Source organism: Kogia breviceps, chromosome 11, assembly GCF_026419965.1.
Source record: "Kogia breviceps isolate mKogBre1 chromosome 11, mKogBre1 haplotype 1, whole genome shotgun sequence".
In the NCBI taxonomy this organism is placed as follows: Eukaryota; Metazoa; Chordata; class Mammalia; order Artiodactyla; family Physeteridae; genus Kogia; species Kogia breviceps.
In genome coordinates, this window is record NC_081320.1 from 6,111,581 (window position 1) to 6,124,646 (window position 13,066).

The 13,066-nt window shown below is 49.0% G+C and overlaps 1 protein-coding gene and 1 long non-coding RNA gene across 9 annotated transcripts in view; both read right to left on the minus strand.

Annotated features, from left to right (window-relative positions):
• Window positions 1-122: 122 nt before the first annotated feature.
• Window positions 123-2,839, minus strand: LOC136792118 (uncharacterized). Its single transcript, XR_010835348.1, has 3 exons — window positions 2,718-2,839; window positions 1,514-1,586; window positions 123-436 (listed from the first exon to the last, which is right to left on the minus strand). It is a non-coding gene; the product is annotated as an uncharacterized lncRNA (long non-coding RNA).
• Window positions 2,840-2,951: 112 nt separating this feature from the next.
• The window catches only part of NPAS2 (neuronal PAS domain protein 2), a 268,685-nt gene continuing 258,570 nt past the window's right edge, over window positions 2,952-13,066 (minus strand). For all 8 annotated transcript variants that reach the window (XM_067007112.1, XM_067007111.1, XM_067007113.1 and 5 more), the window contains 5 exons: window positions 11,608-11,805; window positions 9,574-9,749; window positions 9,139-9,231; window positions 6,422-6,587; window positions 2,952-4,481 (listed from right to left, as the gene is read on the minus strand). In XM_067007112.1, the coding sequence (XP_066863213.1) occupies window positions 4,314-4,481; window positions 6,422-6,587; window positions 9,139-9,231; window positions 9,574-9,749; window positions 11,608-11,805 (801 nt within the window). In that variant the 3' untranslated portion in view covers window positions 2,952-4,313. The remainder of the gene's footprint in view (window positions 4,482-6,421; window positions 6,588-9,138; window positions 9,232-9,573; window positions 9,750-11,607; window positions 11,806-13,066) is intronic.

Genomic DNA, 13,066 nt, shown 5'->3' on the forward strand with positions numbered 1-13,066 from the left:
CACAAGAAGTGTTTCGAAATCAAAATCGCCAGTTTGTAACTGACTATATGAACTGTCAGTTTAGGAGACTGTTAGTAGTTGACAAAATCACCTTAGAAAGGGAGAGTAAAATACTATATACAATCTATTATATTGGAGAAATCAATGTGATTTCATGACAAAGACATACCTGTTTTTCGCTCTATCACAACAAAATGGCCCAATAATAGCAACAGAAGCAGCACTTTTATCCAACACCTGATGTAAGATACGTACCTTGAGAATGAAACGGGAGGAACCTGACGCCAGGAGGTCGGCTGTGAATTGACAGACTACAGAGCCAAGTCCCGCGTCCCCCATGCTAAACCCGCGGGTTCACGACTCTGGACCTTCAGTCTGCTGATCAGAAATTGCATTCTCTTTTGGAGGGGGCGAGGGCATGATAAGATCCTTAAACCTAGGGAGGTGTAAAAACTTTACTGAGTGAGTTATTGAAACCCTAGAACGGTATGTTAAAACTGGAGCGCTGAGAAGGTGTGAGAACGAGCATGGAGTAACATACAAAACACGTTAAATCTGTGATATTCACATTTTGCAACCAGTTTTGATGTAAAGATATATCTTTATATACATATATATTGTTATATTTTGTGGATCCTTTTGGAACTTTTAAGAAAGCTGTATCAGACTTGAGATTTTAATTCGTACAAGGGTTTATTATTTGTAATCTCTTCATAATTGGGGAAATTTGGGGGGTAAACTCCTAAATATTGACTCATTTGTTGTTTAAGCAGTATGTGATTAATAAGGGAAATGTTGACTATTTAGTGGTTAAAAGAATGCTAATCGATAAATTTATAATTAGTCAGTTGGACATTAAATGACTTACAGTTAGTGGTGACTATCTTTCCACGTACAAAATCCCCTCTGACAGAAAGGAATTTACCAGCATGCAGGATAAAGTTTTTCAGTTTATGTCGATGGGTGGGATCGTGGCTCCACTGAAAGAGGTGGGGACTCCGGGAGGGGCAGATGGTTTTGAAGGAAGTTGAGTCACATACTGAATTAAATTCAGGACCTTTTAAGTGTGTATAAAGTGGTAACCCAACATTGGAGTATATATTTTAAGGCCTGTATTATTTCAGTGAATGTGCTGACGGGTACCCTGCTTCTCCCATAACTAGACATTGGCTGGTTAGGAAATAATCCTAAAGGAAATTTTTTTTTTCTTTCTGATGAGCTTTTTTCACCCGGAAAAAAAAAACACAACTGCTTCACAGATACCATGAGACTGTATATTTCAGCTATTTAGTCAACCATGTTATGCTTACAGAAGTATGCTATCGTCTGTACTATCGCGCATAGGCATTGTATGAAGTTCACACGTCTGTGTCCAAAAGCCACATATGTCATGTCTCTGGAGGATCCACATTAGTTATTTGTCTAGATTAAGGGATGACTTAAAAACTTTCCAGCTTCACATAAAGTGAAGAGAGAAGTTGAAGCAATTTTCTACCCAACACCCACATTTTACCAGATAATTTTGCCAAGAGTCCAACATGTCACGACTTAGAATGATCTCCTAGTTGATCAGTTCACCGTGTTGCCTGTATAAACAAAAATTTTAATTTAATGGACGTTAGTTGCCATTAGAGACAGAAGATACTACATTTTAATTGAGTTAGTTTAAAATATTCTAAAACTTGGTGTATTCCGGAGTTCATATTTCAGTCACTTCTCATGAGCCAAGACTTTATAGTTTTCCAAATAGAAAGGTAATGACTTTTCTCGAAACAGAACAGGATTGTCTTTTAAACAGCAAAATTAAATGAATCAAAAGCTAAGGGATTAAACTTCCCCTGATGTTATGTGGGTTTAAAGAAATATTACCCAATAAGAGTTTTCTGAGTTTATCCAGACTCTGAACATGTGTAAGGTTTAAGCAATACTAAATTAAATTAGTAGCGTGACATACTCCACCCTTTTCTAATGGCTTCCAGCTAGAAAATCCTAGGAAAATACGCTGTTTCCATTAAAAAAGTTGTTCCACTTAGAAGTGCAGAGTCTGACAACCAATTAAAATACACATTCTTTTACAGAAAAATCAGATCTGTAAACCTGTGAATTTACAAAACAGTTGAATTACAAAAAAGATAATCCAGTGTCACACAGACTTTTTAAAAAGAGGGTTCCTTTAAAGAGTAAATGATCCTAATACATGCAAAATATTTAGACTTACCTGTTTTCAGGAACGTTGCAGTTGTGTGAATAATAAAACTCCTTTTGATGTATTTACCTGGCAGCCTCTGATGCCACTGAAAACTGATCCTGGCCAGAGAACGGAGAGGAGTTTCCCCTATTTTACAGGGAAGCAGGTAGAAGCACGGAACTCCAGTGATGGAGCAAGGAAAGGAGCTTAGTGCTCTTGGGCCAATGCTTGTAGAAAGGGCTCTGCTGAGCATGGCCACCTCAGTGATTCTCAATCACAGTGTGCCAGGGTACCCTCACTCCAGCGTGCTGAAGCCTTATGGGAAAGGGGGGGGGATGTCTGTTATTGCTGTATCTCCCCCGTCCACATGACGTGGGCACACATCTCCCACACAGACCCACAAACCCTGGGCACATCACTGATACCTAAGTGCTAGCAGGCAGAGCCCATGCAACTCCAGCCCAGGTGAGTTTAATTATGGGCTATGCCTGCTTTGGTGGATAACAGCTTGCTCATCTCCATGGATTACCTGTGTCTCTAAGGTGGAGATGTTTCCAGGAACTTTCTCTGGTTTGGTCACTTTGTTTTGCTGTCATTTCTACAATGAACTGTTGTTTTCCTCTGGCTCAATCTCTCAAATGAAGATCAGGATCCCGACAGGCTGAAGCACATGTTGAAATCAAAAAACCTAAGGTCATTACCCGGCTTACTTGTTGCTTGCTCCCACCTTTTCCATATCTTTGATTATCCTTAAAAACATCTTGAAATTAAAAAGTTTATTGATGAAAAGATGTATGCATCTAGAACAAGGGACAGAAACTGCCTCCAAAGGAAATCATACAAATTTGTTAATTTATTACAAAATGTCCACTCACAGAAATACACAAGAAAACTTTTATCCTCTTATATTTGGGAAAGGAACTGGTATCTCAGATACAAAATAATTTACACATAATCCATACAATTTTATTTTATATAGAAATAGGTCCTTATTACAACAGCTGTACAATTCACTACACTTCGTCTTATAATTACATAAAATCTTTTCTTTAGAAACATCTCAACATAACAAAACATACAAAAAAAGCAAAGTGCATTTTGAAAAGGAAAATCCAATCCTCGGTCTTATCAGGAAAGATACGTAGAAAGATGCAGCATTCTCACTCAAAGGGCCAGCGCGTGGTGGGGCTTCCTGGGGACCCGCCGCTCCACAGACCCGTCTGGCTGGTAAAGCCTTCCCAGTCCTCAAGTCCTCAGCTAGAATTCCAGAACGTCAGCTGCGGGATTGTGCTTTGCTTTGAGTCCGCCTTCGTGGTTGTAATCGCCGAAGTAAAAAGGAAACAGTCCAGTGTTATATCCAGGGGCAAAAAAAGAAACCAAAACCAAACCAAACCAAAGCAAACCCCACCGGAACGGTGTGGGGTGAAAAGCCTTATTCCATTAGGGTCAGGCCGGAGGGTGTGGCGCTGCAGCCTGGTGACTGACCACCAGCTTTGCCGTCTGATCGTGCCATCTGATCGGTGGGCTGTTTTTGTTACTGGGGTCTCCAAATGAAGTCATGAGAGGAGACAACAGTATTTTTAAGAAAGGAAGGTGCCTAAGTTATCTCCTTGTGCAGCTGTGCAAATTAAAACAGAAGCAATCATCTAAAAATAAAGAAAAAATAATCTCTTTATTCTCTCTCTTCAACAAATCCCTGACCCGGTGCTTCTGCAATGCAAGAGGAAAGAGAGTCGAGAGAGCGCAGGCCAATGAGCACGTGCGCACGGGCGGCAGCGGTGAGCGGCGGCGGCGCGCCCCGGGGGGCGGGGCAGGATGCAGCGAGATGAGCCATCACTAAGGTGAATTAAGCGATGCACTCCCGTGGGGACCGCGGTCCCTTCCAGGTATGGCTGTAGACTGGGGCCGTGAAGTGCAGGGACAGGGAAACGCGGCCAGTGTCCCTGCCCACTTCCAGGGGCCGGCCGCTGTGCTCAGACGTTGTCACCGTTCAGGAGCTCTGAAACGGATGCGGTGCGCACGAAAGCCGGGGTGTCCTTTAAACTCTTCTCCCCGACTCCCTGGCCATCCCCCCTCGACCGTCCATTGGTTAAAGCTGATGTGACCCAACTGAGGCGCCAGGGCACTACCGGGGTAGCTGCTGGAGGCCTGAGGACTCAGACAGGCTGCTGACCCTTCGGGGAGGGCGCGAGGGTGCGGGAGGTGGGTAGCCCAGGGTCCCTGGCTGCTGCGGGTAGGTGGAGAGAAGGAGCGAGTCCTGCGGCTCACTGTGCAAAGAGGTTGGTGCCTGCGCCTGGAAAGAAAGGAAACGGCTCCAGGGAGGTTCTGCAGTTCAGGGACTCCTCCCTCGGACGCACGGCTGGGGCGGTCATGTGGTCAGAATGAAGACCCTCCTCCCGGCCGGGGCCTGGGGGAGCGCCCGGTGCGGAGAGAGGAAGCTGAGGCTTTGCCAGAAGGGTGTGAATTCTGAAGCCCAGCTCTGCCAGCGCTAGGGGTTCCTCCTGGCCCCGCGGCGGGGCCTAGGCTGCCGGGGGACGGTCGCCTGTGGGTTTGGGGATGTTGTAACCTGAGACCACACGCACATAATGGATGGGGCAGCGTCTGAGCCCACGTGCCCTCTGCCTACTTTTCACCGTGGCCCCTGATCCCAGAACTACTTCCCAATACTGTCGCTGGCCGGCATCCACCAGGAAGCACCCTAATTTGCAGCTCACGACCTTCAACTGGTCAAACGTTAACTCTGACTCCTTCCATCTCACCTCCCACGGTCCCCATCCATGAAATCTCCTCTGCCAAGCGATCTGGTCTGCCCTGCTTCCCAAGCCACCCCGGCACGGCTGCTCCCCGACTCTGGCAACCTGCTGGAACACTGTCCTCTCCGCCCCCACTCAGCCGTCCCCGCCTTGGAGCATCCCCCAGCCCCCATCCCTTCTCCACCAGCTCCTCTCCCACCCCCCCTTTTTTTGGCCAAGCCGGCAGCACATCATGCAGGGATCCTAGTTCCCCGAGCAGGGACCGAACCTGTGCCCCCGGCAGTGGCAGCGCGGAGTCGTAACCACTGGACCGCCCGGCCGCCCCAGCCACAGTGCTCCACCCACACGGACCCAGGCCTGGGCGCCCTCTGCGATGTCCCCTGTCCCCCTGCGCTCAAGGCCCCCGAGCGCCCTTTGTACCCTGAGCCCTGCCAACGCCATCTGTCACTCCCGATGAAGGAATATATGGGTGGCCTCTAACTCACCCCCAGACGCTCCCTGCCTTCCCACACCCCATCGGTTCCCAGCCCAGATCCCTCGAGGGTCCTGCGGGCTGACGGGACAGGCAAAGCTGACGCCTTGAGTTGACTCCCACTAGGCCTGGCGTTAGGGAGACTTGAACCCACTAGGCCTGGCGTCAGGGAGACTTGAACCCACTAGGCCTGGCGTCAGGGAGACTTGAACACGATACCATAGTTGAGCAGCTTTGGAATTCAATTACATTCTAGACGTCAAGGAAGACTCTGCACTGCAGTCACCTTGCTCGGCCCCTGTGGCTTTGAAGGGGCCCAAGCCGGGAGTAGGGTGCGGTCAGGGGCTGGAGGCCGGGGAGGATGCCCCACATGACAGGGTCGGGCTGGGGCAGGAAGGGGCACCCGCGCAGGTGCGGGAGGGAAGGCCAGAGCCCCAGCAGACACTTCTGTCCCATCTGAACCCCCAGCCACTGGCTCTCCCTCTCCTTCCTTCCAGTGTACGTGGCACTTGCTGGAAGTAAGAAGTGACCACAAGGAAACATGCCCCCCATTTTTTCTGGACAGCCCCAATTCCACGCCATATCATCTCATTCATTTAAAGGAAGTTTGATGAATCTTTAAACATGATTTAATTTTATATTTGTGTGAGACTCTGCAATATAAACACACTAACAAGTCCAACAAACATAGCAATCAGTGTCTGATTTTTGCTCTAAAAACTCCAGACACCATAATAAAAATCACTTAAAAAAAAATGGACCTTTTAGCACATAACCACGTGACGCATAAGAGCTGCTCCTAAATTTCTCACACTGTATCTACATAGACTTTACCAACTTTGAGCATTGAAACTTTGGAAACTATGAAGATTCAACTATGAATCTGTCTGGGGCTTATTTTGATACTGAGGACCAGAGCCCTACTGAAAGCCCGGAAGGGAGGGCTTGTCAGGCCTGGGCCTGGGGCTCGGCCCCGTCTCCCCCGCCCCGGGTGCAGCCCGGCCCCACCTGCAGGAAGCACGGAGGTTGCTGCTGGGTCTGCGCGGGCTTCAGCGGCGACGGCTGGGAGGTGGGGAAGTGGGGGTGAAGCCCCATCAGCAGGACAGGGGTCGAGGTGCTGCTGGTGGTGGTGTGCACGTCTGGGTTTGGACACACGGCCTGGCTCTGTGGATACCTGTTTGGTGACACGTAAGAAAGACCTTTAAACAAAAAAAGCTATTGACATGACACCAAGAACATGGGCAACAAGAGGAGAAAGAGAGAGACGGGACTTCATCACAATTAAAGACGTGTGCGTCACTCTATCCATGCAGGGAAAAGGCTGCCAGAAAAACCTTTGCAAATCATATATCTAATAAGAGATCGATATCCAGACTATAAGTACAATTCCTATAACTCAGCAATCACAACAACTGCAAACAACCTGATTAAAAAATGGGCAAAGGGCTTGAACAGACATCGCTGTAAAGAAAAGCTACAAATGGCCAATAAGCACGTGAAGAGATGTTCAGTGTCATTCATCATCAGGGAAATGGAAATCAAAATCAAAATGAGATACCACTTCTCACCCATTACAATGCTATTATGAGAAAAACCAGAACATGACAAGGGTTGGCAAGGATGTGGAGAAACTGGAACCCTTGTGCACTGTTGGTGGGAAAGTAAAATGGTGCAGCTGCTGTGCAAAACAGTATGACGTTTCCTCAAAAAATTAAACTTAGCATTACCATCTGATCCAGCAATTCCACTTCTGGGTATCTGCCCCCCAAAAGTGAAAGCAGGGACTAAAACAGGTATTTGTACATCCATGATCATAGCAGCATTTTTTTTTTTTACAATAACCAAAAAGTGGAAGCAACCCAAGTGTCTGTCGACGGATGATGGATAAACAAAATGTGGTCTATACAGACAGTGGACTGTTATTCAGCCTTAGGAAGGAAGGAAATTCTGTCACCTGCTGCAACATGGGTGAGCCTTGAGGACATTACACTGAGTGAAATAAGCCCGTCACAAAATACAAATCCTGTACGATTCCACTTAGATGAGGCACCTAGAGGAGACAGATTCACAGAGACAGAAGGCGGAAGGGCGGCTGCCAGGTGCTGGCGAAGAGCGAATAGGGAATTAGGGCTTAACGGGGACAGAGCTTCAGTGTGAGATGATGAAAAAGTTCTAAAGACGGACAGTGGTGATGGTTGCAAAACAACGTGCACGTACTTAATGCCCCTCAAAACCAGATAAAATGGTAAATTTCCTGTTACGTAGAATATACTTTTTTTTTTTAAAGAAAGAGTAGTTAATGAAAACGGTCCAATAACAAGGGGAGGGCTGTTTGGGAAAGCTCTGGAAGAGCCCAGACCAGGAACAGATATTTAAAGACACTCCAGAGAAGTCCATTTAGCATTGTATTTTTAGAAATGTTCTATCTCTGTATGCGTCATTTGCGAACAGGCGTTGGGGGTTCCAGAATTCCCCGGAAGGGGCCTCTGTGTGTGGCGGGCAGACTCTGACCCGCCCCGGAAGATGGAGCGTTAGGTCATGTCTGGAGGAAACGGTGGGGAAGGTGGGGACACGGTATAAATTATTGGGTTCACTGAAGATGGCAGTTTTCCTCTAGAGTTCCCAGAGGAAACAATTTCCAGCTTTGCCTAGTTCACTTCATTTGAAGCATCTCTGGACAGCGATGTCACAAGACTTTTTTGTTTCCCCTTCTCTGGATCACTCGGAAACAACAGTCAGAAGCCAAACCCAACATTCCCCGCAACCCCTGCCTGACTGAGAGCATCAGCAGAGAATCTGAAGGTGGTTTCTCGGCGGTGCCCAGCCCCTGCCTGCCTCTACCATCACAGGGTTTTCATGGATGTAGGTACAGGCCCCCACCCTCAGAAGACGCAGGAACCCCCCGATGTTACTATTATTGCTGGCTGAAGGAGGACACAGGAGGAAGGAAGCGGAGGGCACGGCCCCAGGGCATGGCTGCAAGGCCCCCCGCACGGGGGCGGGCAGGCCTCATTAGCTAGCACCGTCCCAGTGAACTTCTGACACAAATGAAACCAGGGTTTACACGACAATGGTGTCTGCTTCACTTCAAAGGGCTAGAAACTATTTTCCAGGAGCTTTTCAAGTCTTCCCTCCTCTGTCTTTAGAAACCTCTGTCCCTAACAATTCAACGGCAAAGCAAAGCTGCTTCTTCCGGGTCCCGAGGGTTGCAAGCAAAGAGCCCGGGGAGAGAAGAGAGAGAGAAGCTTGCGTGTCTGGGAGGGCAGGAGGGTCCCACATCTGCAGGGGGTTCCAGTCGCCGGCAGGGCGCCGGCAGCACAGAGCAGGCGAGCTGGGTGTGCCCCTGGAATCTGCCAGCGTCTGCTGCTCAGCTGGGGCTGCGGGGCCGCCCTCGGGAAGGTGGGGGAGGCTCCACCTACCTGGGATGTTACTACTTAGACCTGCAAAGATCGGAAGGTGGTGACAAACCCGATGTATAACTGATAGTTTTCCCCTGAGTCCTGTTCTCGGCATGGGCTGCCCACGGAGTTTCCTCTCCCGCCACGGGGAATATGGAGGAAGAAAAGCTGAGAGGAGGAGTCCTTTCCCAGGGTGTGGGCACACCTGGACCCTGTCTGGGGCGCCAGACTCACAAGGGGTGCAGCTGGTCCAGGCAGGTGAAAGCCTGGCAGCCGGAGACCGCCCGGTGCGGCTCTCTTCCTCCCTCCGCCCCCCGGGCCACCTACCTGACTTGCCGTCCAGGCCTGCCGACCTCTGAGGGCCGCCTCGCGTCGCAGGGCCCGGGCATCATGGGCTGGATGGGCTGACTCAGCAGCAGCCTTCGAGCAGAGGAAGAGATAAACGGGCGGCTGAGAGCAGTGCCCACGCTGCAGACCCACCGGCCGACCCAGCGCCTGCCCAGCCTGCCTGCGCCCTTTCTGGCTGACCCGGATGCCCACTGGGCCTGCTCTGTCCTCAGAGGATCCTTGAGGCAGCAGGTCACTTCCTCTGGCCATCAAGACCCTAGCCCTGTCCTGCCACTTCCTGAGCCGAGATCAGCTGCAGAGGCTTTAAAGGCTAATGGTCTGAGCTTTGCCTCCATCTCGGGCAGAAAGACGACCGGAAACAAATGGTATGAAACTACGTCTCAGTTATCTTTCCAACAAGGACAGTCTCCGCACCTGAGCTGCCGATCGTGGCTGAAGTCCGGGCTGGGCTGGCCCTGGCTGGCCTCCTGGGAGGCGGAAGCAGGCGTGGTCAGGCTCAGAGCCGGTGGGAGCACAGCGGAGGTGCTGCTGAACTGGGGCGTCAGGCTGTTCCCCTGCATCATCTGCGGGCTCCTCAATGGTTTTGGACCCTGGAGCAGCCATTGCAGCGAGAAAGGTAAACCTTCAAGTCAACTCAGGTATCACCTCCCCAGAACCTCTGTCTTTTACCCACTTTGGCCTTTGTACTCGCTTAGGACCGACCCGATGACTATTGATTGAGTTGTTGTGAACTTGTCTTCCCCGTTGGATTGTAAGCATCTCAAGAATTCTTTAAATCCTTTGGGGCTAGGACGGTGCCGGGCTTGCGGCAGGCAAGCAACCGACGTGCATTGAACGGAACTAGGAACTACTTTCTGCTCCATAGATTCCACTTCCGGCTCGTGGGTCTCCTTGCAGACTCTCTAAGTCACCAGGCCCACCCCTGCCCCAGGGCCTTTGCACTTCCTCTACGTGGAATGCTCTTCTCCTTGGTACCAGTATGCCTCCTTCTCTCACCAGCTCAGTTCTTTGCTCACATATTACCTTCTCAGTGAACCTCCAGCCCCTCCTCAGTGAGCCTCCAGCCCCTTGCCCACCTTCCTAAGCTGTCTCACATCACCAACTGTCACACTGTTAATTGTCACTTGTTTGTTTCTCTCTCTCCCCACTTGGATCAGAGATTTTTTTCCTTTTCATTTTTGTTCACTGCCGCACCCTCAGGGCTCAGGACTTCGTGCCTGGCACGCATTTGTTGAGTGAAATTGTAAATGAATGAGGGAATGAGCTAGCATGTGCTTTTGCTTTTTGGGTTTTCCACTCTGTTTCACTGACACCGTTAAAATGATGGTACCGCCACATTCTCAGAGCTTTTACAAAATCTTTGAACGTGGTGTAAATCCTAGCTCAGTTTTTTTCTTCTCCAGAATGTTCTTGGCTAGTCTCATCCATTAATTTTCCTGTTAACCTTTAGAACCAAAAGGCTGCATTTTAACGTAAAACCCTTAAGTCTGGGCAAAGAGGGAGGAACTCTCTTATACATAGACTTCTCCATATTTTATTGTACGTCCACGTTTACGTCCCAGAACCCCTGATAGACTAGAAACTCCTTGGGGTCAAGGACAGCTCTCATTTATCTTTGTTCCCCTGGGAGCCCAGCAGATGTCACTGAATCCATGTAAATATAAGAGGCTTCAGGAGAGGCTGTATCCTGCCTTCCAAGCTCTGATGGTCTGGAAACGAGGGCTCAGAACTCGATTCCACTGGATTCAGTGCCACTGACTGACGGGTGACCCTGTCAGACTGTAAGGTCACTGGGTGGCTTGCAGTAAGTGGTACTGGCTGTGAGGACGGGGCTCGACAGGGAATCTGGGGCACCGGGAGAAGCTTGGTGGTGGCCCTGGGGAAAGGGATGGTGAGCGGAAGTGGACGGCTGTGCTCTCACACGGATACCGGCTAAAACCAGCGGCCGCTGACGGGTACCAAGGACATGCACGTGGGGGCGTGTGGCTTTCAGCGCGCGTGTCTGGGATGGCCATATCCACCTCCAGCCCAGCTCAGGATCAGAGCTGAAAGTTTCAGCTGCATGATACCTTTTTTTTTTTTTTTTTTTTTTAAATAAAGTTGTTCATTTTATTTACTTATTTAATTCCCCTGCACCGCACGGCTTGCGGGATCTTAGTTCCCTGACCAGGGATCGAACCTACACCCTCGGCAGTGAAAGCACGAAAGCATAGAGTGCTAACCACTGGACTACCAGGGAATTCCCTGCATGATACCTTTAAGGTATTTTAATATACTGATAAAACACAGAAGGAAACCAATAGAACTTGGGGCTTCAAAGTGACACAATAAAGAAAAGAAAAACCCCACCGTCATCATCCAGCTCCGGTCATAGGGGAAGCAGTTTTCTGGTTCACAAAGACTGCTGTGCTGGTGGCAAGGACTGAGTCTGGAGACGAGCATGTTTACCTGGGTTGATATCACACTCGAGTCTCTGAGCAGGTGCTGGCTTGTGACCTGGGCAGAGGCCATCTGCCCCAGAAGCTGAGGGCTGGCCACGAGCTGGGGCTGGGGGCCTGGGCCCGACCTCTGCTGCAGTTGCTGCTGAGCCTCGGGCCGCTGGGCACTGCTGAAGCTCAAGGATACATCTGGCTGCTGCAGAAACATCTGGAAACAGAAGCAAAACGCTTTTTAGGCTGGGATCACGGTGCCTTCACAGGCCTGCACCTTCTTTGCATGGCCTGTCCACGGCAAGATGGCAGCTTTCTCGCTCTCTATGACCTGCCTGGGGAGGTTTGCCCACTGGACTGAGTGCCCGGGGTGCCACCAGCAGAGTGCACGGCCCAGAGAGGGGGAGTGGGTCAGACGGGTGCTGACCCTGCCCTCAAGAAGGTTCCGGTTGAGCGACTGGGGTTCTGACAGTGTGAAAGATGCTGAGACCCAGACATGTCACTTGATATGCTTGTTTAGTCTGGGTTGGCTTATCCATTTCTTATTAGAAGGAAAAACATCTTGTGAAGGGAGGGAATGATGCAATCACAGTGGCAGAGGGCTGGCTGACCCCTGGTGTGGGACACATCGTCCTGGCAGTAGGACCTGTGCCTGGTCTGGAACCTCTGACCGTGACCATGGTCTGTACCCATCCTACGATTAGCATCTTCTACCCCAGCTTCCAGCTGAGAGGGCAGATCTGCTCTGGTTAATTAGTTGCCTCTGCATTCCCAGGAAAGCAAATAAATCCAAAGGATGACATAACATCAAGCCCATGTACTTTAAAATGATGTTTAAGAATACGTTTTACAATCACCACGCTAATCTCTATTTGTTATCTAAGATGTCTCACGCATTCAACAGGCTGCGATATATCAGCCTGGTTGTTTTAATGGGAAAGGGTGTAAGAGAATTTGATCCCGTTTATAAAGAGTGTTTAAGTGGTTCTGAGAATCTTGATCCACCTTGTTTATAAGTTTGGTTTATTCAATTTAAAAGAATTCCTTAAGTTCCCAGAAAGATTTTACTTCTTAGGTTTATAAGTCTGCCTTGTTAGGTACATTAAATGTTTGAAATGTTCAGATATATTAAATCTGTAAGTTAATGGTTTTGGCAGAGAATGTTGATTATTTACCATTTGTTAAATTTATAAACCGATTGAACGTGAACAAACACAAGTAAAAGCATTGCTATTTTCAGCCAAATCAGTAGGTTTGGGAATAAAATACAGTCTGTGAATTGATGCTAAAGGCTTAAGAAAAACAACTTCAGTAATTTCAATAATAATTTAAACCTAAGGCCTGTCGCTAGCTCTTTTAACAAAAGCTCCCCTTGGGTGTTAAAAACTGGTATTATCTGTACCAGACTCTTGACAAGCAATGTTCCACTCCATTTTAGGCCCTTAGCTTTGACAGCTAAGGCTCTCTCCTTCCAAGCA